Here is a 21,309-nt window from a genome sequence, read left to right on the forward strand (position 1 = left end):
CGCAAATGACGCATTCCGATACTTTGAATATGCTTTCTGAATACTGTAGTAGGAAGCGCCTTTGTAAAGAGGTCCGCCGCATTTTCACATGAACGAACATACTGGATATCGACTTCTTGATTCTTCTCGAGCTCTTGAGTATAAGAGAAAAATCTTGGAGGAATATGTTTCGTTCTATCACTCTTGATATAGCCTTCTTTTAGTTGAGCAACACATGCAGCATTATCTTCGAACAATCTTGTCGGTTCTTTGTTAATGGCTATTCCACTTGCTTCTTGTATATGATGAGTCATAGATCTGAGCCATACACATTCTCTACATGCTTCATGAAGCGCAATAGTTTCTGCATAATTTGAAGAAGTGGCGACTAATGTCTGCTTTTGAGAACGCCAAGAGATTGCAGTTCCTCCAAACGTAAAAACATATCCAGTTTGCGATCTAGCTTTATGAGGATCTGATAAATAACCTGTATCTGCAAAACCGACTAAACCAAGTTTGGAGTTTCTAGGATAAAACAATCCCAAGTCAATTGTTCCTTGAAGATAACGGAGTATATGTTTTATTCCATTCCAATGTCTGCGCGTAGGAGACGAACTATATCTTGCCAGTAAATTTGTAGCAAATGCTATATCCGGTCGGGTACAATTTGCAAGATACATAAGTCCACCAATAGCGCTCCTATAAGGTACTTCAGGACCTAATATTTCTTCGTTATCTTCACAAGGTCGAAACGGATCTTTTTCCGTATCGAGAGATCGATTAACCATTGGAGTACTCAAAGGAGTCGCTTTATCCATACAAAAACGTTTTAATATCCTTTTAGTATAATTTGATTGATGTACGAATACTCCATCTCGGAAATGCTCTATTTGTAATCCAAGACAAAATTTTGTCTTTCCGAGATCTTTCATTTCGAACTCTTCTTTCATATGAGTTCTTGCATCATCAATCTCTTTTTGAGTTCCAATAATGTTCAGGTCATCCACATAAACAGCAATGATCACGAATCCTGACGAAGATTTCTTAATAAAAACGCAAGGGCAGATTGCATTATTCACATACCCTTTCTTTAGTAAATATTCGCTTAAGCGATTATACCACATGCGTCCGGATTGTTTTAATCCGTAAAGTGATCGCTGTAATTTGACCGAACATATTTCTTTCGATTTGGAACTTAATGCTTCAGGCATTTTCAATCCTTCTGGGATTTTCATATAGATATCATTATCAAGTGATCCATATAAATATGCTGTCACAACATCCATAAGATACATTTCAAGATTTTTGGATGCCGCAAGACTCATTAAGAATCTGAATGTAATTGCATCCATAACCGGAGAATAAGTTTCTTCATAATCAATTCCCGGTCTTTGAGAAAATCCTTGGGCGACAAGTCGGGATTTATATCTTGTCACCTCATTTTTCTCATTTCTTTTTCTCACAAAAACCCATTTGTACCCAACCGGCTGTATATCTTTAGGTGTTGTAACAATCGGTCCAAAAACTTTCCTTTTATTAAGGGAGATCAATTCAGTTTCTATGGCCATTTTCCATTTCTCCCAATCAGATCTTTTCTGGCATTCTAATATGGACCTTGGATCTGGATCATCAATTTCATATTCAATTTCTTTACATACAGAGAACGAGAATATTCCATCATTATCTTCTATTTCATTTCTAGCCCATAATATCCCATCTTGGGCATAATTGATGGAAATCTCATGATTTTCTTCGTCATTTTCGTCTTCAAGACCTTTCTCTGTATGTGGCTCTTCTGGACCATTTTCATTTTGTTTTCCCAATTTCTTTTTCTTTCGGGGATTTTTATCTTTTGAGCCAATCGGCCTCCCCCTCTTCAACTGAACTTTGGGTTCATTCGCTATTTTTCCATCATTTTGTTCTTCCGGAACATTAATTCTCGATGGAACATTTGCCGCGGGTATGTATGACTTTGTCACCCTTTTCGTATCTGTGAACGCATCTGGTATTTCATTTGCCATATTTTGTAAATGAACAATTTTCTGAACTTCGAGTTCACGTTGTTTCGTAGGGGGATCAAGGTGCAACAAAGATGGTGTGCACCATGTAACATCTTTTGGAACTTCTTTAATTCCTCCCCCTAACGCTGGAAATTCATCTTCATTAAAATGGCAATCGGCAAAACGTGCCGTAAACATATCACCAGTTTGCGGTTCAAGATACCTAATTATACTCGGTGACGTATAACCGATATATATTCCCAATCTTCTTTGCGGCCCCATTTTTAATCTTTGTGGCGGGGCTATCGGAACATAAACCGCACACCCGAACACACGCAGGTGGGATACATTTGGCTCCTGGCTAGATGCTAATTGTATTGGGGAATATTTATTATAAGAACTCGGTCTTATTTGAAGCAATGCCGCTGCATGCAAGATAGCATGACCCCATACTGAAATTGGGAGCTTTGTTCTCAATATTAACGGTCTAGCAATGAGTTGTAACCGTTTAATCAATGACTCAGCCATGCCGTTTTGTGTGTGAACATGTGCAACAGGATGTTCAACATCAATTCCCAATGACAGGCATTAATCATTAAAAGCTTGGGAAGTGAATTCACCAGCGTTATCAAGCCTCACTTTCTTTATCATATAATCAGGGAACTGTGCTCTCAACCTGATTATTTGGGCAATGAATTTTGCGAAAGCCGTATTACGTGTTGTCAATAAACACACATGTGACCATCTACTGGATGCGTCAATTAATACCATAAAATATCGAAATGGCCCGCATTGTGGGTGAATAGGCCCACATATATCACCATGTATTCTCTCTAGGAATACTGGAGATTCATTCCCGATTTTAGCTGGTGATGGCCGAGTTATTAGTTTTCCTTGAGAACAAGCATTACACATAAATTCTCCCGGTTGAAAAATCTTCTGGTTTTTCAACGGATGGCCATTAGAATTTTCCACAATTCTCCGCATCATGACTGAACCAGGATGCCCTAATCGTTCATGCCAGATTTTAAATGTACTTGTAAACTTTGGGTTTACAGTAACATATGATTCAGTCATATTTATCTTTGTGGAATATATTCCGGAGGATAATGCTGGTAATATTTCCAGTACAACTTTTCTCTCCGAAATAACTGAAGTAATGCAAAGATATTCAATGCCGTTCTTATTCATAGTTTCTATGTGATATCCATTTCTGCGGATATCTTTGAAACTTAACAAATTTCTGTAAGATCCAGGGGAATATAACGCATCATTTATTTCAAACTTTGTTCCCCTTGGCATTGAAAAACTGACTCTTCCGGAGCCCATAATAATTTTTGCATTACCAGATATTGTATTCACGCTTCCAGCGGAATCTTTCATATTAAGAGAGGAGAAATACTTTTTATCTTTTAATATTGTGTGCGTTGTCGCACTGTCTGCCAGACATATATCTCCATCCTCGATCTTAATCTTTGACATTTTCTGAATTCAAGATATTCATAAAAGATAAATTAATATAGCAAAACAAAAGAGTTTATATTATAATAAAAACTTTTTTACAACAAAAGATACATTTTTAAACATTATATTTTATATTTTTATTTTTCACACTATGTATACATCATGTCACATCTTTTTCTTCGAGAAGATTTTACTCGTTTTGTTTTTCGTTGATATCTTCGGGATCAACGATGAAATCAGATATATCGAGATTTGTATCATCGTTTATACCATCAAAAGAAAAACTAGATTCACCATGAATGAAGTTGGTTTCACTTTCTTTTCCTTTCGCCTTTTGCGATTTTTGGTACAGATCGGCTAAATGTTTTGGCGTACGACAGGTACGAACCCAATGTCCTTTAATGCCGCATCTGTAGCAAGCACTCTCATGTTGCTTGCGACCAACTTCATTACCCTTGAACTTTTTGTTATTTCTTCCATCGTTTAAATCAGCAGGACGGAATCTTCTTCCTCGTCCACGACCTCGACCACGTCCAAAACCTCATCCACGACCACGATCATTTCCGCGACCGCGTCCACGTCCACTTTGCCAATTTTCATGGCTTGACGATGCAACATTCACTTCTGGGAATGAAGCTGATCCAGTTGGACGAGATTGATGGTTTAAAATCACGAGTTCATTATTTTGTTCTGCCACCAAGAGAACTTGCATTAACTCCGAATACTTCTTGTATCCGTTTGCCCGGTATTGTTGTTGCAGGACTACGTTTCCAGGATGAAATGTTGAGAGAGTTTTCTCAATCATATCATGATCACTTATATTTTCTCCACATAACATTATCCTGGAAGTGATTCCAAATAGAGCGGAGTTATACTCACTAACGCTCTTATAGTCCTGGAACCGGAGGTTCAACCACTCATGTCTAGCCTTTGGTAAGATCACATATATCTGGTGATCAAACCTATCTTGGAGTGATTGCCAAAGATCTGCAGGATCTTCTTTCGTGATATATTCATCTTTTAAACCATCATGGATATGGTGGAATAAAAAGATCATGGCTTTCGCCTTTTTCTCTTCAGGAGTTGTTTTTGTTTTATCGATGGTATCAAGGAGCTCATTTCCTTTTAAATGCATCCTTGCAGCTACTGCCCATCTCATATAATTTCTTCCAGAAATATCAAGGGCAGTAATCTCGAGTTTTGTCAAATTCGACATGATAACTGTTATCAATACAACAATTTATAAATTTGGTCATAATTCAGTTTCAAAAATTCTGATTTTAATAAAACATGATAAAATTTTAGAATTCATAAACGTAATAAAAACTGAATTTAAAATACTGAATTTAAAGTAATAATAAATAGAAATTAAATAACAGTAATTAACAAAATTTAAAGAACAATAATTAAAATAAATATTCGTCTTCTGGACGAAATTAATTATGCAGTTCTTCAGGAACGCTTTTATATATCTTCTGGATATATATATTTTTTATATAGTTCTTCTGGAACTATTCTTTTTCATATGTCTTCTGGACATATTTTTCTTTCAAGTATGTCTTCTGGACATATAGTATGTTATTCTTAGTTCTTTAGGAACTTTTCTTAAATGTCTTTTGGACATTTATTATATGGAGGTAATGATCTGAGGAGTCAACTACCATATGATCATAAACCAACCATATATTTGATCTGAGGAGACATAGTCTACCATATGATCATGATCGTAAAGGCATAGCCTCCATAACGATCGGTTCGGAGAAGGCAGCGCCTATCATCCCGACCATAGAATATAAACATAAAAGTAGACGGATTAAACATAAATTAAACCTCACCTTTTCGGTATAGGAACGGTATAAGAACGGCTCGTGCTGATAACGTTTTATGTATTATATGATATTATATAGGTGAGTATATATATGTGTATTGTTTTGTGTGGTGGGGGTAAGAAGAAGATGATGAGCGAAGGAGTAGAGAGAGAAGAGAAGAGATGTTCTTCTTATTTCACTCGTGTAACTTCTAGTTTACAAGGGGAGGTAACAACATATTTATAGCAAACATTATGAATATAATAAGAGAAGTTACCGACATGGTAAGTCGGTCAATGGCGGTGATATTTGATGAGGATAATTATCCTCTCTTCTTTAACATATATATACTTATATAGTGTTAGTTCTGACTTTAACGCCTTGTTTCTATGGTTTGATATATTTGCATTAGTAGCTTTGCATTGATTAATTTGATACATGTGATTGCACTCTATTGCTTTTTTATTGTTATAACATTTACTCATATTTTTTCTAATTGCAGATTAATTACCGTGGTGGATAAGCCCCAAGCTCGCAAGCAAGTGGAATGTCGAATCTGTTTTGGTATCTTAAGAAATTTTGTTCTCAGCTATGTGTTGCATATAAGATTTAATTCATTTCAAAAAAAAAGATTTAATTCATTCATGTGGTATCTTATTTGAAGGCATACATATCTAAATAAGTTTTTTTTTAATGTTAAAACGGTTTATTTTTTTTTGTTAAAAGGACCTATTTTTGTAATATAAAATTATGTTCAACAAAAAACTTTTTTAAAATACTTGTAACTTTTTAGAGAATTAGAAAACAGAGAGGTTTAAAATCACCTAATTACTTAGTATTCTAAAAAAATATTCATTTAGCTGATATCAAGCGACAAATATTTTGTTACCAGTCATTAAATATTTGTGGAAATTGTTTAATTTTTTTCTAAACGTCGTGGAAATTGTTTAATTTATCTCTGTATAAGGAGTCAAGCAACACAAAACCTAGTTCATGTAATCCTGTACATATGTTACTTGTGGAGCATTTGTGTCAGCCAAAATTAGTTGTATCACCTCTTGTTCCTCTTAATTATAGCTTTCAATATAATCATTCATATATGTTTGGTGATTTATAGTCTTGTAAGTGATGACCTTTTGAGGCCATTCTATCAATAAAGGAACTTTTTACAATGAATTGTGTTTATGCCAAACTTTGTGCTTTTCCAGATATCATTCGCAAGACTACTGTTACACAATGCGGGCACGGTTTCTGCAAAGAGTGCATTGAAAATAACTTGCGTCTTGGGTATATATCTCTTAAAAACTTCCATGCTAATTTTTCTTAGTTTGCGTTATAAGTTTCAGAACCTTTTGTTGCTCAAAATATTGACTCTCTCTTCTAATTTTGAAGAAACCATAAATGTCCTTCTTGTCCTGTCCATTTTCTTCGTCGTCCCTCATTCAAAGCTAATGAATATTTTGATGAAATCATTTCAAAGTTGTATGCGGACAATAACCAGTACGAAAATGAGATAAACTTCATATATATATATATATATATTATGTAATTGATGATAATGCTATTTTAGTGTTTTTTTCCATCATTCATCAAATCTCTTTTTTTTTAATGTTGTGGCAGGAGTTAGAGCTTAATGAAACAGAACAGATTCCTAACGAACAAGTTAGTTATGGCCCATTTCAAATTATTAACTTTGTTTCTAGTTTCTAAACTTTCTTGTTGAAGATGGTTTTGTATGGTACTTCCTATATTGGTTAAGACATGAATTTATAAACAGGTTAAAGCCGCCTCAATATCCCAAAAACGAAAGCGACGAACTAATCAAAGTAGACGCAAACGGTCAACCCCTGTTGAAACGCCAAGAGTGGATAAAACCGTCGTTCGACGCATTTCTATGTCTAAGGATGATGAAAGAAAAAATATTGTTTTTTCTAGTCATCATAAGCAACTCAGAGGACCTCAATCTTGTGACTCTAACAAGATTAAAGGAAAAGATTGTGTGGAAAACATCCCTAAAAAGAGAGCCAAGAAACCCATAAGAAGAAGAAAGAATATTAGAAAAGTTAAGTTACCTGAGCTTCCCGATACTCAGATTAGCTTCCAAGCTAAATTTTTGAGTCTACAAAACGGGGTTTGTGGGTGCAAACCTAACTTAATAATGTCTATGTGTCATGTGTTTTTATTTTTACCTAATCAATTTCCAAAAACCAATGCAACCTTATCAATGACTATAGATTCACTTTAAATAAACAAGGAATATATAACTTCAACAATTGCTATGGTGAGATCATTTTCATTGAAAATTATTGTTTTTGCTTCAGCTTCTATAGAAAGACTGAGGAAATCAAGCTTAGTGATGGAGGTGGAGATGTCAAAAAATTTAAAAAGAAGAAAACATCAAGACTTTAATAGAAGTAATATTTTTATCTGACTGGGGAATGAAATTATTTGTGTTTTATCAAGACCATGTTTTATTAGTAGAAATTTTTCTTTTATGATAATTGCCAGGACAATATGTATATTTTTTTTCAACAAACTCTTCGAACAAGTGTTTTTGGATAATTAACTATTTATATTTATAAAATTTGATAATTATTTTAGCTGCTGATAAAATTTCTAGGGAATTTTTAATGAAAAATCTTATATATATATATATATATATATATATATATTGTCCAAGAGATTGGCAATTATCATAAAAAGAGAAAATTATACTAGTAAAATATGGTCCAAATGATTTCATTCCCTACTCAGATAAAAATATTACCTTTATTAGGAACATGAATAAAGTTTTCTATATTTGGTTTTGTTGTTGTCACTGTAGGAACATGAATTTTGAGGTTTTGTTCATTCCAAAGACAACCTTAAAACCTCAAATTTTGAGGTTTTGAAGGTTTCACTGTTCAAAACCTCAAATTTGAGATTGCAGCTTTTTATTTGCATTTTAGTCCTTACAATTATATACTACATAAATAATTACTTTATTTTTTATGTTTATAATTTTAATCCAAACAATTTTATATCTCATGAATAATTCACATTTATCTTTATAAATTTTATATTTTTATATAAAATAAAATTAAAAATTGTAACCAAAAACTAAAAATTGATCATATTTGAGAGCATTATGAAAATAGTTTTGTTGAATAATTTGGTGAAATATAATCATTTATAATTTAATTGTGTGTTTTAATTATTATGTTTCTGTAATTTTATCTTATAATGTAATGTTTCTGTAATTTGTGATATTTTTTATATATGTTTTTGGTAATTTATAAGTTATATGATTTTTATTAATAATGATTAAAAATAAAGACTATAGTGTAATATTTTAAAATTTATAACATTAGATTTGAGGTTTTGCCCTTGGAGACAAACACCATCAAACTTCAAATTTGAGGTTTGGCCAACCTCAAATTTGAAGTTGCCTTTGGAGTTGCCTTTATAGCCTCAACGTTTTCTTCTTTGTAAATTGTTTGACATCTCCACCTCCATCACTAAGCTTAACAACATTCTTGTTAATATGCACTCTCTCTCTCTGCTCGATCGGATCAATCACTTCCAACTGTCACCAATTCTTTTGCCAGATACACCTTGATTTCTTCTGTTTAATTTATTTTGAAGATTAAGACTTTGTTTTGTTTTTGATTTAATTAAATAACATATCCTTAATTCCTTACTTTTAGGTAAGTACTGACGTATCCATTGGTGCATGCACTCGGTGATTTACTTAATTATATTGTGTGAATTAATTACAGAGTAAATTAAGTAATATTCAATGGTAAAGAAAATTTTTAGAAAAAAGAAAAAATTTTCAACTCTTTCCATTATTATCATTATTACGTTCAATATGAAAAAAGCATTGCCCCCACTTTTTTAATATCTTTTTCTTACTTCTTTGCTTTATTTTTTTCAACATTCTCCAAAATTATAAGATTGCATTTTGTTGTCTTTTTCCACTTCCACTACTTGAAACATGCATACAGATCTCTTATGTAATTTTCATATTATTTTACTTTATTAATTACTATTTTATTGCTTCTTCTATAATGTATCTCTAATCTCTTAAAAAATAGAATATGAGTTGTATTTTATAAAAAATATATATGAAATTTTCCATTATTTAATATTCATGAAAAAGCTAAACACTATAGATTTGATAGTAAGATTAATATATATATATATAAGAATATTTTATATTAATCTCTAATATATTATTTATGCCTCAATTGAAAAATATTTCTGAATCCGCCTCTAGTTTTGTATATTTCGAGAGAAATTATCTAAAAAAGATTTTATTTTTGTTCAAAAAAATAAAAAGAATTTTATTTTCTTTACTCTTGAATTCAAAGATTTTTTGCCTTTTTAATATATTTGTATTGTATCAGCTCCAATTCAGTTAGAAACGGACAATACAAAAATTAGAACAATATGTAGGTTAATACATGAATCAAAAAAATCAAAGTGAATAAATTATTATTTTAATCTAAAAAGGATTTTTTTTCCTTTTATATATATTTGTGTTGTGCCAATTTAGTTAGAAACAGACAATACAGAAAATAGAACAATACATTGTCAATGCATCAATAAAAACAAAAAATTCAAAGTGAATAAATTATTATCTTCTTTGAATTTCATTTGAATTGTGGAATTAAAATAAAAGACAGCGCAGTAAAAAAAATTGGAGTTAGAAAGAATTTAATTTTTTAATTCATTCGGTCAAAATTATATAAGTAAAATATTAAATAATATATGAATATATTATTATAATTTCTAGTATTAGTATTAATATTTTGAACAAAATAATTCTATTAAATATCATTTTATAGTATTGATTAAAATCATCATATTAAAAACATAAAATTATTGATTCTGAATGCTAAGAGGGAAGCTAGTGGTGTGAATATGTGTAATCTTAGTCTTAATCTTATAATATTAGAAATTAAAAATTTTAAAATTAGACAACAAGAAAAAACAATGGTATGTATAATATTATAATTTAATATTACATAGTATTTGATATTTTAATTATATATTTTTACTATACAAAACAACGAAAACTATTATCAAACATAATTTGTAAAATTTAGGAGTAGGAGATTTTCAAATAAGTATGATATTTTTACCTGTTAAAAAAATTTGAATGTGTAACCATCAAATTTTATAATTTAGTAAATAATTAAAGTTTAGGTATTCATTTGGAATTCATGTGTTAACATATTTCAAATATTTTTCCAAAGTTTGGAGGCCTTGGGAAGAGTTAGATTCAATTATAATTAAAAATTCCCTGACGTTTAGATATTCAGAGTATGATATTTTCTATTTCTTAGATATTCATCAATTGACCATAGTTTGACTATATATTTCCTCTATTTTTTAGATATAAACTTATATGGCTTGACTACATATTATGTTTAATACATTTTTAATTTAAAACTAATAAACAGTAAATAGAATGACCTATATCTCTTATATTTTCTATTATAATTTACATCAAATTTTTTAAGTGGATAACATATGTTGCTTTCTACCATTAGCATTTTTGATAAAGTTCATTCTTTCACTGAGAGAAAAAATCCACATGTTTGAGATTTTTTATCTCAAGATTTTGTTCCATGACCAAATGATTTCACTTGCATTGCATAAATATGATTCACTTGAAACCACTAATAAATCAAAAGGTTGTTAAATGTTTGTGTAGGTAGAGACCTAAGGCCAAACCCAAATCGGATTATGAAAATTATCGACATGAGTTGATGGATTTCATGGTGAATTTCCTAAGAATATTACTATCCCAGCAACAACACACTTCATTTGGCAACTGATGGATGATCGTGGCGTTTGTACGTACTGAGTTTGCTTTGGTTTGGTTTGAATAAAGCATGGTTTTTTGATTTTCTGTTTGCCTTGCTAATTCTTAATTCTTAATCCTTGTAGCTATTACTTTCTTTCTTTCTTCCCAACTTAACTGTTGTATTTCCTAGTACCCATCTTTGTCAGAAATTCCTCTGTTGTTTATTATTATACTAGTAGATTTTCATGATGCTGAAAACCAAACTAATTAATAATAACCAAGAGAAATCCATGAAAATTGCAAGGGAAATACTAATACTACTCTACAATCTACATAACACAGTCACAATCGGTCTTATTTTATAGTCCACAATTTACAATGATTCTTCCATTTCTCAAGTACAACAATGTCAACACAAAATGATTAGTTTGTTAAGTGCTTATTTGACACCAATGTCAACATAAATAATCATTTTATGTTGACTAGTTTTTTTTGGATCGATTTTGTTTATTCTTAGATTTTAAAAGTGTAATGTATTTATATTAAAAAATGATAAAAGATTTTCTAAGAAAAGCACAAAAAGAAATCAGAACCCACTGTTTAAGTCCAAAGGTTTGACATTATCTCTTAAACCCTAAGGCTATCACTGTGAGTGGAAACAACACTTCGAATGCGCCTATTTGTCTTACCTCTCAGACAAATCTTCTCTTTTCGTCAATTCCAAACCAATTCGATCCGTCGTCAATCCATCGCTCCGATCCAGATTCCGATGGACGCCACCGAACAATCTCTCCGTCACTCCCTTTCGGAGAAATCCTCCTCCGTCGAAGCCCAGGGTAACGCCGTTCGCGCCCTCAAAGCCGCCCGTGCAGCGAAGCCGGAGATCGACGCCGCAATCGAGCTTCTCAACAAACTAAAGCTCGAGAAATCCGCCGTCGAGAAACAGCTCCAATCCACTATCACCAGCTCCGGGAACGGTTCGCTTAACCGTGAGGCATTCCGGCAAGCCGTCGTCAACACTCTCGAGCGGCGTTTGTTCTACATGCCTTCTTTCAAGATCTATCGTGGCGTAGCTGGGCTCTTCGATTACGGTCCTCCTGGCTGCGCTGTCAAATCCAATGTTCTTAGCTTCTGGCGTCAAGTAAGGATCATCAATTTCACATTTATAGAAAGTAGAAATTGTTGTTCGTTCTGATAATGGTGATTGATTCCTCTCTGTTTTCCAGCATTTCATTCGTGAGGAGAGCATGCTAGAAGTTGATTGTCCATGTGTGACACCAGAGGTTGTGCTCAAGGCATCTGGTCATGTTGATAAGTTCACTGATCTTATGGTCAAGGATGAGAAAACTGGAACATGCTTCCGTGCGGATCACTTGCTCAAGGATTATTGCACCGAGAAGCTTGAGAAAGATCTTACCATTTCTGCTGAGAAAGCTGCTGAATTGAAAGATGTTCTTGCTGTGATGGAAGATTATTCTCCTGAAGAGCTTGGTGGCAAGATAAATGAGTATGGGATCACTGCTCCAGACACGAAGAATCCACTCTCTGATCCTTACCCGTTTAACTTGATGTTTCAAACATCCATTGGCCCATCTGGTCTGACTCCAGGGTGAGTATTCTTCATGTTGTAATTGTGTTCCAGAGCTAGTTTTTTTCCTGAGTTCAATTTTCTTTTTGTGTGCCAGTTACATGCGTCCTGAAACTGCGCAAGGCATATTTGTGAATTTTAAGGACCTGTATTATTACAATGGGAGAAAACTTCCTTTTGCTGCAGCGCAAATTGGTCAAGCCTTTAGAAATGAGGTTATTATTCTTCAACTCTTCAAGTTGCTACTACTTTGTTTAGTAGATTGGATGTTTTTTTTTTTCTCTCAATCTTCCTGCAAGGGATTCTTTTTTCTATCATGTCGGGGTCTCAATAAGTAGCTTATTACTCGCAGATATCTCCTCGTCAAGGGCTTCTTAGAGTTCGTGAATTCACGCTGGCAGAGATTGAGCACTTTGTTGATCCTGAAAATAAGTCACATCCTAAATTCTCTGAGGTAGCAAATTTGGAATTCCTAATGTTTCCAAGAGAGGAACAAATGTCTGGCCAATCTGCAAAAAAACTTTGCCTTGGCGAAGCTGTTTCTAAGGTCAGTATTTGTAATCAAACTCGCAATTAATTTTATTATGCACTCGCACATTGTGTTTAGTTTTGTATTGATGCATGCAACTGAAAATGTATTCGATAGGGGACCGTGAACAATGAAACTCTTGGATATTTCATTGGGAGAGTGTATCTTTTCCTTACCCGCCTTGGCATTGACAAGGAACGGCTGCGTTTCCGCCAGCATCTAGCAAACGAAATGGCCCACTATGCAGCAGATTGCTGGGATGCTGAAATCGAGAGCTCATATGGGTGGATCGAATGTGTTGGGATTGCAGATAGGTCTGCATACGACTTACGCGCTCACTCAGTAATAAACTTACCTTTTACTTTCTCTTTTTTTCATTTTTCTTTTGGCAGCTTTCAAACTTACTAGAGTTGATTGTGGATACATTGTTGTATCGCAGGAAAAAAGTGGTGTTGCACTTGTGGCCGAAGAGAAATATGCAGAACCTAAAGAAGTAGAGGTATAATCCGAGTCAACATTTTCATCTCAGTCTTTATAACTTTTTGTTGTTGATATGTTTCTTTTCTCTTTCAGAAACTTGTTATTACTCCTGTGAAGAAAGAACTGGGTCTTGCATTCAAAGGAAGTCAAAAGAATGTGGTTGAAGCTTTGGAGGTAGACTGACTGAAGTCTATTGTTTAATTGAAAAGCTTCTTTTTCGTTTCATAGTGATGGTTTATAATAAAGAAGATGCTTTGTGTAATGTTTTGGTAGGCGATGAATGAGCAAGAAGCTATGGAGATGAAAGCAACCCTGGAATCCAAAGGGGAGGTGGAATTTGAAGTTTGCACGCTTGGGAAAAACGTGATTATCAAGAAGAATATGGTTTCAATATCAAAGGAGAAGAAGAAAGAGCACCAGCGGGTTTTCACTCCGTCAGTGATTGAGCCATCGTTTGGGATTGGTCGGATCATATACTGTCTGTACGAGCATTGTTTCAGCACAAGGCCTAGCAAAGCAGGGGACGAACAGCTAAACGTGTTCCGATTCCCTCCTCTTGTAGCTCCCATCAAATGCACGGTTTTCCCGCTTGTTCAGAACCAGCAATTCGAGGAAGCAACCAAAGTCATATCTAAGGAACTCACTTCTGCTGGCATCTCTCATAAGATTGACATCACTGGTACGTGAAAACGATTTGGAAACTTTAAGCTCTTTTAGAATTTTGTGAAATGGTGCAAGCAGAGTGAAGATTTGTGTTTGTGTGTGAATAGGTACATCGATAGGGAAAAGATATGCGAGAACCGATGAGCTAGGAGTGCCATTTGCAATAACAGTGGACTCGGACACATCTGTGACAATCAGAGAAAGGGACAGTAAAGATCAGGTCCGAGTCACCTTGAAGGAGGCAGCCTCTGTGGTGAGCTCAGTCGCCGAGGGGAAGAAGACGTGGCAAGACGTGTGGGCAAACTTCCCTCATCACTCTTCTTCTGCTGCAGACGAAGATGAGTAGATATTGCTCCCTCAATATTCATGCAAAAATTAAGAAAAACCTGAACCACTGTGTCTTAGTACTTTTCTTTTTTTTTTTGTTTAGTGAAAATCGTTTGTTGGATCTTCCTATTTTGATGTTTTATACTGTCTAAGAAAATCTCGATACCAGATTTGTAAAACAGAACTGGTTATACTTCGGGTATAAATGTTTCTTTCCACTATTGCGTTCCAAACAATCAATAACACAAGTATAATAATATAGGGGTGGTATAACATAGACGTGTATATGTATTTTCTTATATACGGGGTTCTAAAGTCATTAAGCCGAAAGGGTCTTTTTGTTGTTAAACCAACTTTTGTAATCAAGTTTCAGGAAATTGCAATCTCCATATTAATAAACTGAATGCAGGTTCAATCGTGGGAATATTCAAGAGTTGAAAAGGGTTATTACTCACTCAGTGATTGGACCATCGTTTAAGATTGGTAGGATCATATATTGTCTGTACGATCATATTATTTCAGCATAGCTGGAGACGAACAGTTGAACGTGTTTCGTTTAGTAAACGTTAGAAAAAAAAAGTCAACAATGTCCGCTTTTCTATGCGACCAACAAAAAAAAGGCTGAGACTTTCTGTAAAGACACAAATTAAGACATAAGTTAGAGACTTTGTTGACCAATAAAAACCAAAATATTTGATGCAAGTCATTCCGTAGACTCAGCTTTCCATTTGTTTGTTTATTTGCTTACAAACATCATTATCGCATAATAAACCTAATCATATATACAATTTATCCTGATTCAAAGAGGAAAAACAAAAAAACCATAGTGATCTTCACAAAGCATAACTCTTTTAATAGCAGTAGGTTGTCTTTGAATACATGTATAATAAAAATATATACTTCTATATAAAGGTATTCATAAATGTAATATATATAAACGAAAGATTCGGATCTCTTGTACTCTCTCTCTCAAGGTTCGTGCTTCAAGAACATTGAAGGAACAATGTCCTGAAGAAGACCATAGTCAACAACTTGTTGATCATGAGTACTACTATTATAACTAGAGTTACAATGACTGTACTGTTCGTACGATATAGATCCCACCGACGACTGATAATTGACCGGAGGATGATGATTCATCATGAGAAACTCTTGATGGTGACTTGGGAAGCTATGGAGGAGACCGCTTCCACCGTGACCTAATAGGTGTTCGGCCGCGACATGACCTCTCAACGTCGATGGGATCGGATGGTTGTGTTTTCCTTCGTAAGTTGTAATTACAAACGACGGATCTTGAAACGATCTCTCTACACGTTTCTTTACGTTACATTTCTGCGTTGTGCACTTATAGTAGCCCCTGAAAACGCATACATAACTCTTACATACATATAATTATGAGAAATATACTTGAACATAATGGACATGTAAAATATAAAAATATCGGAGTATAGTGAGGAAGTGAACCTTGGATAAGGGCTGTTCTTGACGGCTTTTTGTCCATATTTTCTCCATCTATAACCATCTTCAAGATGATCAACCTCGCTTTTGGTCATAAATGCAACCTTAGCTTCTCTTTCTTTCTTCTCTCCTTTACTTTTACCTTTTTTTGTCCTAACCATATATTCATCAACAATGCACGTTATTCTCTAGGGTTTCAAGTTTAAACATCTAAGATTTTTAGACATTTAGTGATTCTTGATTTCCTGTCGTTTGAGCTTTGGTTCGGGATATCTAGTTACCCAAATAGAAAATTAATAATTTTTAAAAAGTGCTTTATAAACACTTACCAAAAAAATCAAGTAAATCTGAAAGAAAATTTGGGAGCCATAATCCAACCGTCACATTTTGATAAAGTAAACTGAAAAAAGAAAAGACTCACAATTGCTTGGAGCATTCACCAACACCATGTTGGTCACCTTCGTTATTCTCCATTTGGCCACTCTTATCGTCGAGTTTCTCTTTAGGGTCGGCTTCATTGGAGGAAGAAGAGACTAGTGGAGAATTCGGATTGATATTTAAGTAAGGGTAATTCACTATTTGGCCCATATTGGATGGTGAAGTCGGTTGGAAAGGGGAGCTATAAGGTGAGAATTTGAAGGCATTCTCGAGTGAGCTATAATCCATTACTAAAGAGCTTTCTAAGCAATCGGTTAAGCTCGTGAAGGATACTTTCTCTAAAGAAGTGTTCGCGAGGTCAACATGATCATCCATTGTTGAAAAAGAGGACAAAGAGAAGAAGAGGAAGAAAGTTTTATGTTATATGTGGACTTTGGGTGATCTAGTCTTATAAATACAAGTCCATTCACCTTTACTTCCTTCCTTGCTTCGGTGGTCTTTAATTTTGAATATTCAATTAAGATCTTAGTATTTAAATTTTTTTGGAGCAATAGCTTTTTGGAGAATAAATTTATTCTTCAATAATGTTGGCCCGTAAGACTTAATGAATTTTCATAGATATAAAAAAACCAATCGCTTAAGATATACTAAAATAAACCTATGTAAAACATACTAATTTAATTTAATATAGTATTACAAATGTTAATATTAATTAAGTAAGCGAATCTGACTCACTACATCATTTAGAAACAGGACATATAATTTTTCACATACGATTTCTACCCACAGTACAAGAATCTATGATAGACAATTTAGTTAAACTTAACTAACTAATTTATTTCCATTTTTAAATTTAACTTTTGAAATAATTTTTTTGACTGACCATAGTATATTATGGAAAAGTTTTGAAAAACAAATATTTTAAGAAACCTACATATATTTAGTACTATATTGTAGATCCAAAATATATTTTGGTATTAAATGGTAGAATGAATTGAAAATCCAAATTTTATGCATGGCATGAGAAAGTTTACTTAAAGACGGTATCAACAACCTAGGTATGATCGATTTACTATCCGCAACAATCATTTTTAAAGAAGAAAAAGATTTCTCAATTACCAAAATATCAAATATGGTATGTAATTTGAAATAGTTTATGAAATGTGAATTATAAATTAATTTGAAAAAAATATCCAAAGGGAGAAAATAGAACTTTGAAAGGGTCATGATCTTTGAAGACTTTTAATGGTTAAGTTATATTATATTGTTACCAATTTCTTCATATATGTGAAAAAAGAAAGGTTTGACAACTTCAACTTCAAATTAATTGGCTAGAGCTATTGAACAAAAAGCAGTTTCTATGGAGGAAACATTAAACTATTTTTTTTCTCCATTCTCTCCTATCTACCACAATATGGTATACCCGAAAAAAGCCAATTAATTTCTAACTTGATGATTCAATAAAATGAATTGATTTACGATATATTTTTTAATAAAATGGATAGAGCAATTCAATATTTTAAAAATGAAATTAAGATATAAGATCAACCACACACATCGTCCACGCAAGGGTAAAATAATAATAATAATAATAATAATAATAATAATAATAATAATAATAATAATAATAATAATAATAATAATAATAATGCTTAGCTAAATTTGCTTGTAACTTCAAAATATACATTTTGACGATCATTGCATTTTTCTTAAATATATTACACAATTCACATGATGATTGGTGCTATGAATATGGTCTTGACTTTAAACATATAAATAAAATAAAAATCTCGGTTGAAAAGCAAACGCATACGTACATCTTATTTATCATTTATGCCATATATAGTAAACATGATCATCAGTACCATATTATGTTATCAAATAAATGGTTTAAGACCATATACAATTTCTGATAGATGTTAATCTTCATTAAGATGACGATCGATTAGAAAAAATCAGAAATTGAGGTCTTTGTAAATTCAATATGATTAGGTATTTCAAAAGTTTATTTTTGTAAATCCTGCTAAGTAATATTATAAATAACACGATTAAATAGAGGTCAAACGTATATATAAAGCAATGTAGACATTGTACTTACGTCCAACATTTTTGCACTCGTGAAAATAGGTCTTTCTGGGCGAATTATAGATTAATACAAATGAAGTAAAATTAACTACATGCAGTCTCTGTCTTGCCTTTCTCTAGAACCCTTTTCCTTATTACCTTTTGGTTTATTAATACAATAAAGTAATTAATTTTATTTTTTTATTTTTTTGTTTAAATAATGGTTTAGGATATATACTCCTTACTTTCGAGCTACATTATTGGGTGTTGATTCAAAGTCAACGATCGAAGACCACTTGTTTTGTGAACAGTCAATAGCTTCACTTTAAGACTAATATTTACTTGAGTATAAGATAAGTGTTTAGGCTTATCCTGAGACGTAGAATAAGAATCTTACCATCATATCATATTTGAATGAACAAATATACCAAAAACGTTAGAGAAAAAAATATACAGAAAAGATAACAATAAAATGATATTAGAGAAAACTTATTGCAATCAGTGTTCTAGTATACAGTAGAACAAATGGCTAGATGTAATAATTTTTACTATTCTGACTGAAATAAGTACTAAATTTTTTTTCTTTTTTTGATCAAAAAATGAAATTCATTTTATCTCTTTGATAAAATCAAATTCATTTTATTTATTTATTATTATTATTATGTTGAAAATTCATTTTCATCTTTTAATGATATGTAAAAGAAGATAATTAGAATAGAGAAAACATATTACTAACTATTATTTGAAACTTCGGAAACATAACTATTAGGGACGAAAAAAGTTTGGAGGAATAATTTGTGATGCATCTAAATTAACCGTATGGTTGCATTTTTGTTTTTTGAAGCTTGTTTCCCATTTTTAATGTTTGCTAATAGCAAACATAAAAAAGTGATAAAAAAGAGACGTGTAGGACAATGGCACTGTCTTTGACTGTTTGGGTCAGCAAAGTCGTGCATCTTACGTGCTCTTCCTTTGTCTTTGATGACCCCAGCCCTATGTCAATCTCAAAAATATCGGGTTTTTTTTTTTCACTAAATATCAGAAGTTTACAAAAAAAAATTAAAGAACTAACTAATGAGAATTTGAAATCAATAATTACATTTTACGTATATATATCTAAAGTTCTTCATATAATTTGGTCTTTTGTCTTCATAATAATTAATCTCCACTAAACTAATTTTTATTAAGATCTAAAAATATTTGTTAATGCTTCGAATTCGAATTGACTATAACTGATATTCTCTTTTTATTACTTCATTAGGAGCAACTAAGATAATACGACTTTCTATAATATTCTATTGATAATAACAAAATCATTGAAATCACCAAGCAGTTGATTGATTAACAATCTGCATTTTATTACACTTTTCAGAGTAATTATAGGTTGCGATGGAAAACTTAGAAATATCAAATGAATAACCATTAATGATTGAGGTCGAAAATAATCTTTGTCACCATCCACATCTAAATTTGACAATCAACTCTTCGCAACAGCTCAACTGAACCAGAGTTTTTATCTTCCTAAATCTATTAAAAAATAATCACAAATGGGATAAACAAATTATGTGTCAAATTTGAAATGAATAACCTACCAAGTAGCAAAAAAAACCAACCATGCCAATATCAAGATTATAAAAGCTTTCAGTCATCGGCCTAAATCCACATAAAATCTCTTCTTTTTTTTCTTTGGCAATTGATGGTTAGGGTTTTTTTTGGTTAAATAATTATTTTAATAATATTCATTTTGGGTGTTTTGGCCCATGGTGTCTTCAAATCTATAACTACCACTTGATGACACAATTGTAGCCTTTTTAAAAAAAAAAAAAACATGCCAACGTTTTACATCTTAATATTTTCTTAAATAAAATATCTATATGTAAAATCAGACATAATTAGTTTGACAATTTCTTAAATTTTTATTTTTATAAATATTGATATTAGCTACTTGTAGAAACAACTATCCGCCTGGATTTAAATTTATGATAGAATTCGGTTTTTATTACAGTAGTTTTTTTACAAAACTGAAACCTAAATTACCTAATGCAGTCTAATCCATTTGTTTTAATACGTACATTAAAAGGTTCATATTTTAATATATAAGATTAGAAATTAATTAAATTAACTTTTAATAGGGTTTATCTTTGGTAATTAATCTGGTAATTTTATTGACTTTTTCTGTTTGGTTTTAGTCTTCAGCTAAAAAAATTCAACCAAAATAAATAAATCATCTTGATTTGAGTATTTTAGTTTGGTTTAGTTCAATTTAATCATGTATTTAAATACATTTGAGATTAGGTTAAGAATACAAATATTTGTTTTTTTATCAACATTATAAAGACACAACTTTTTTAGAAATTCAAAGTTTCAAACCAAAAGTTTACATAGATTTAGTTTAGTTTGTTGCACAAAAAAAAATTAGTTTAGTTTATCTGAATCTTTGCTCATTGGCCACTGCATAGTTTTTCTTTCTTTTTTTCTGAACAACTAACCTTAAACCAAAAAGTAAAAAAAAAAACTTTTTACCAAAACTGTCCGAAGAATGGGTCAACAAGACAACAACATTATCTCTTGGAATTCGCTTTTCGTTTTGTCACGAGGAACCTCAAAGTTATATACACCATGATTCCACACACTATTTGTTGTCCATTTGCATATATATTAAAAAAGTTTTCAGCATAACTCAATGGTTTAAAATGCTAAGCACTAATCGTACTTTTGTGTAGCATTGCTAAAATGCTAATTAATTTTTTTGATTAATTGATTCTGATAAAACCGAA

At 32.2% G+C, this 21,309-nt stretch overlaps 3 protein-coding genes across 3 annotated transcripts; 1 reads left to right on the forward strand and 2 right to left on the reverse strand.

Annotated features, from left to right (window-relative positions):
- Nucleotides 1-3,984: 3,984 nt before the first annotated feature.
- LOC112083987 lies at nt 3,985-4,659 on the reverse strand. The gene has a single exon (XM_024152217.1). It carries the CDS (start codon nt 4,657-4,659, stop codon nt 3,985-3,987), a length of 675 nt encoding a protein of 224 aa, XP_024007985.1.
- Nucleotides 4,660-11,715: 7,056 nt separating this feature from the next.
- Nucleotides 11,716-14,853, forward strand: LOC18992117 (glycine--tRNA ligase, mitochondrial 1). The gene is made up of 9 exons (XM_006415476.2): nt 11,716-12,186; nt 12,272-12,654; nt 12,731-12,848; nt 12,986-13,180; nt 13,280-13,504; nt 13,602-13,661; nt 13,736-13,816; nt 13,916-14,321; nt 14,413-14,853. The coding sequence occupies exons 1-9, from the start codon at nt 11,716-11,718 to the stop codon at nt 14,649-14,651; spliced, it is 2,178 nt and encodes a 725-aa protein (XP_006415539.1). The 3' UTR covers nt 14,652-14,853.
- A 748-nt stretch (nt 14,854-15,601) lies between these two features.
- LOC18992118 (probable WRKY transcription factor 71) lies at nt 15,602-16,843 on the reverse strand. The gene is made up of 3 exons (XM_006415477.1): nt 16,512-16,843; nt 16,097-16,243; nt 15,602-15,989 (listed from the first exon to the last, which is right to left on the reverse strand). The coding sequence occupies exons 1-3, from the start codon at nt 16,841-16,843 to the stop codon at nt 15,602-15,604; spliced, it is 867 nt and encodes a 288-aa protein (XP_006415540.1).
- Nucleotides 16,844-21,309: the final 4,466 nt, after the last annotated feature.

Source organism: Eutrema salsugineum, unplaced genomic scaffold, assembly GCF_000478725.1.
Source record: "Eutrema salsugineum unplaced genomic scaffold, Eutsalg1_0 scaffold_5, whole genome shotgun sequence".
Lineage (NCBI taxonomy): Eukaryota > Viridiplantae > Streptophyta > Magnoliopsida > Brassicales > Brassicaceae > Eutrema > Eutrema salsugineum.

What these genes read in the sequence shown, in the direction of transcription:
- LOC18992118 (XM_006415477.1), bottom strand. Translation starts at nt 16,843, where the DNA reads ATGGATGATCATGTTGACCTCGCGAACACTTCTTTAGAGAAAGTATCC. An exon ending in GGTGAATGCTCCAAGCAATT is followed by an intron (nt 16,244 to 16,511) that starts GTGAGTCTTTTC and finishes ATATATGGTTAG; the next exon opens with GACAAAAAAAGGTAAAAGTA. An exon ending in AAGAACAGCCCTTATCCAAG is followed by an intron (nt 15,990 to 16,096) that starts GTTCACTTCCTC and finishes ATGCGTTTTCAG; the next exon opens with GGGCTACTATAAGTGCACAA.
- LOC112083987 (XM_024152217.1), bottom strand. Translation starts at nt 4,659, where the DNA reads ATGTCGAATTTGACAAAACTCGAGATTACTGCCCTTGATATTTCTGGA.
- LOC18992117 (XM_006415476.2), top strand. Translation starts at nt 11,716, where the DNA reads ATGCGCCTATTTGTCTTACCTCTCAGACAAATCTTCTCTTTTCGTCAA. An exon ending in ATGTGGTTGAAGCTTTGGAG is followed by an intron (nt 13,817 to 13,915) that starts GTAGACTGACTG and finishes ATGTTTTGGTAG; the next exon opens with GCGATGAATGAGCAAGAAGC. An exon ending in TCATAAGATTGACATCACTG is followed by an intron (nt 14,322 to 14,412) that starts GTACGTGAAAAC and finishes GTGTGTGAATAG; the next exon opens with GTACATCGATAGGGAAAAGA.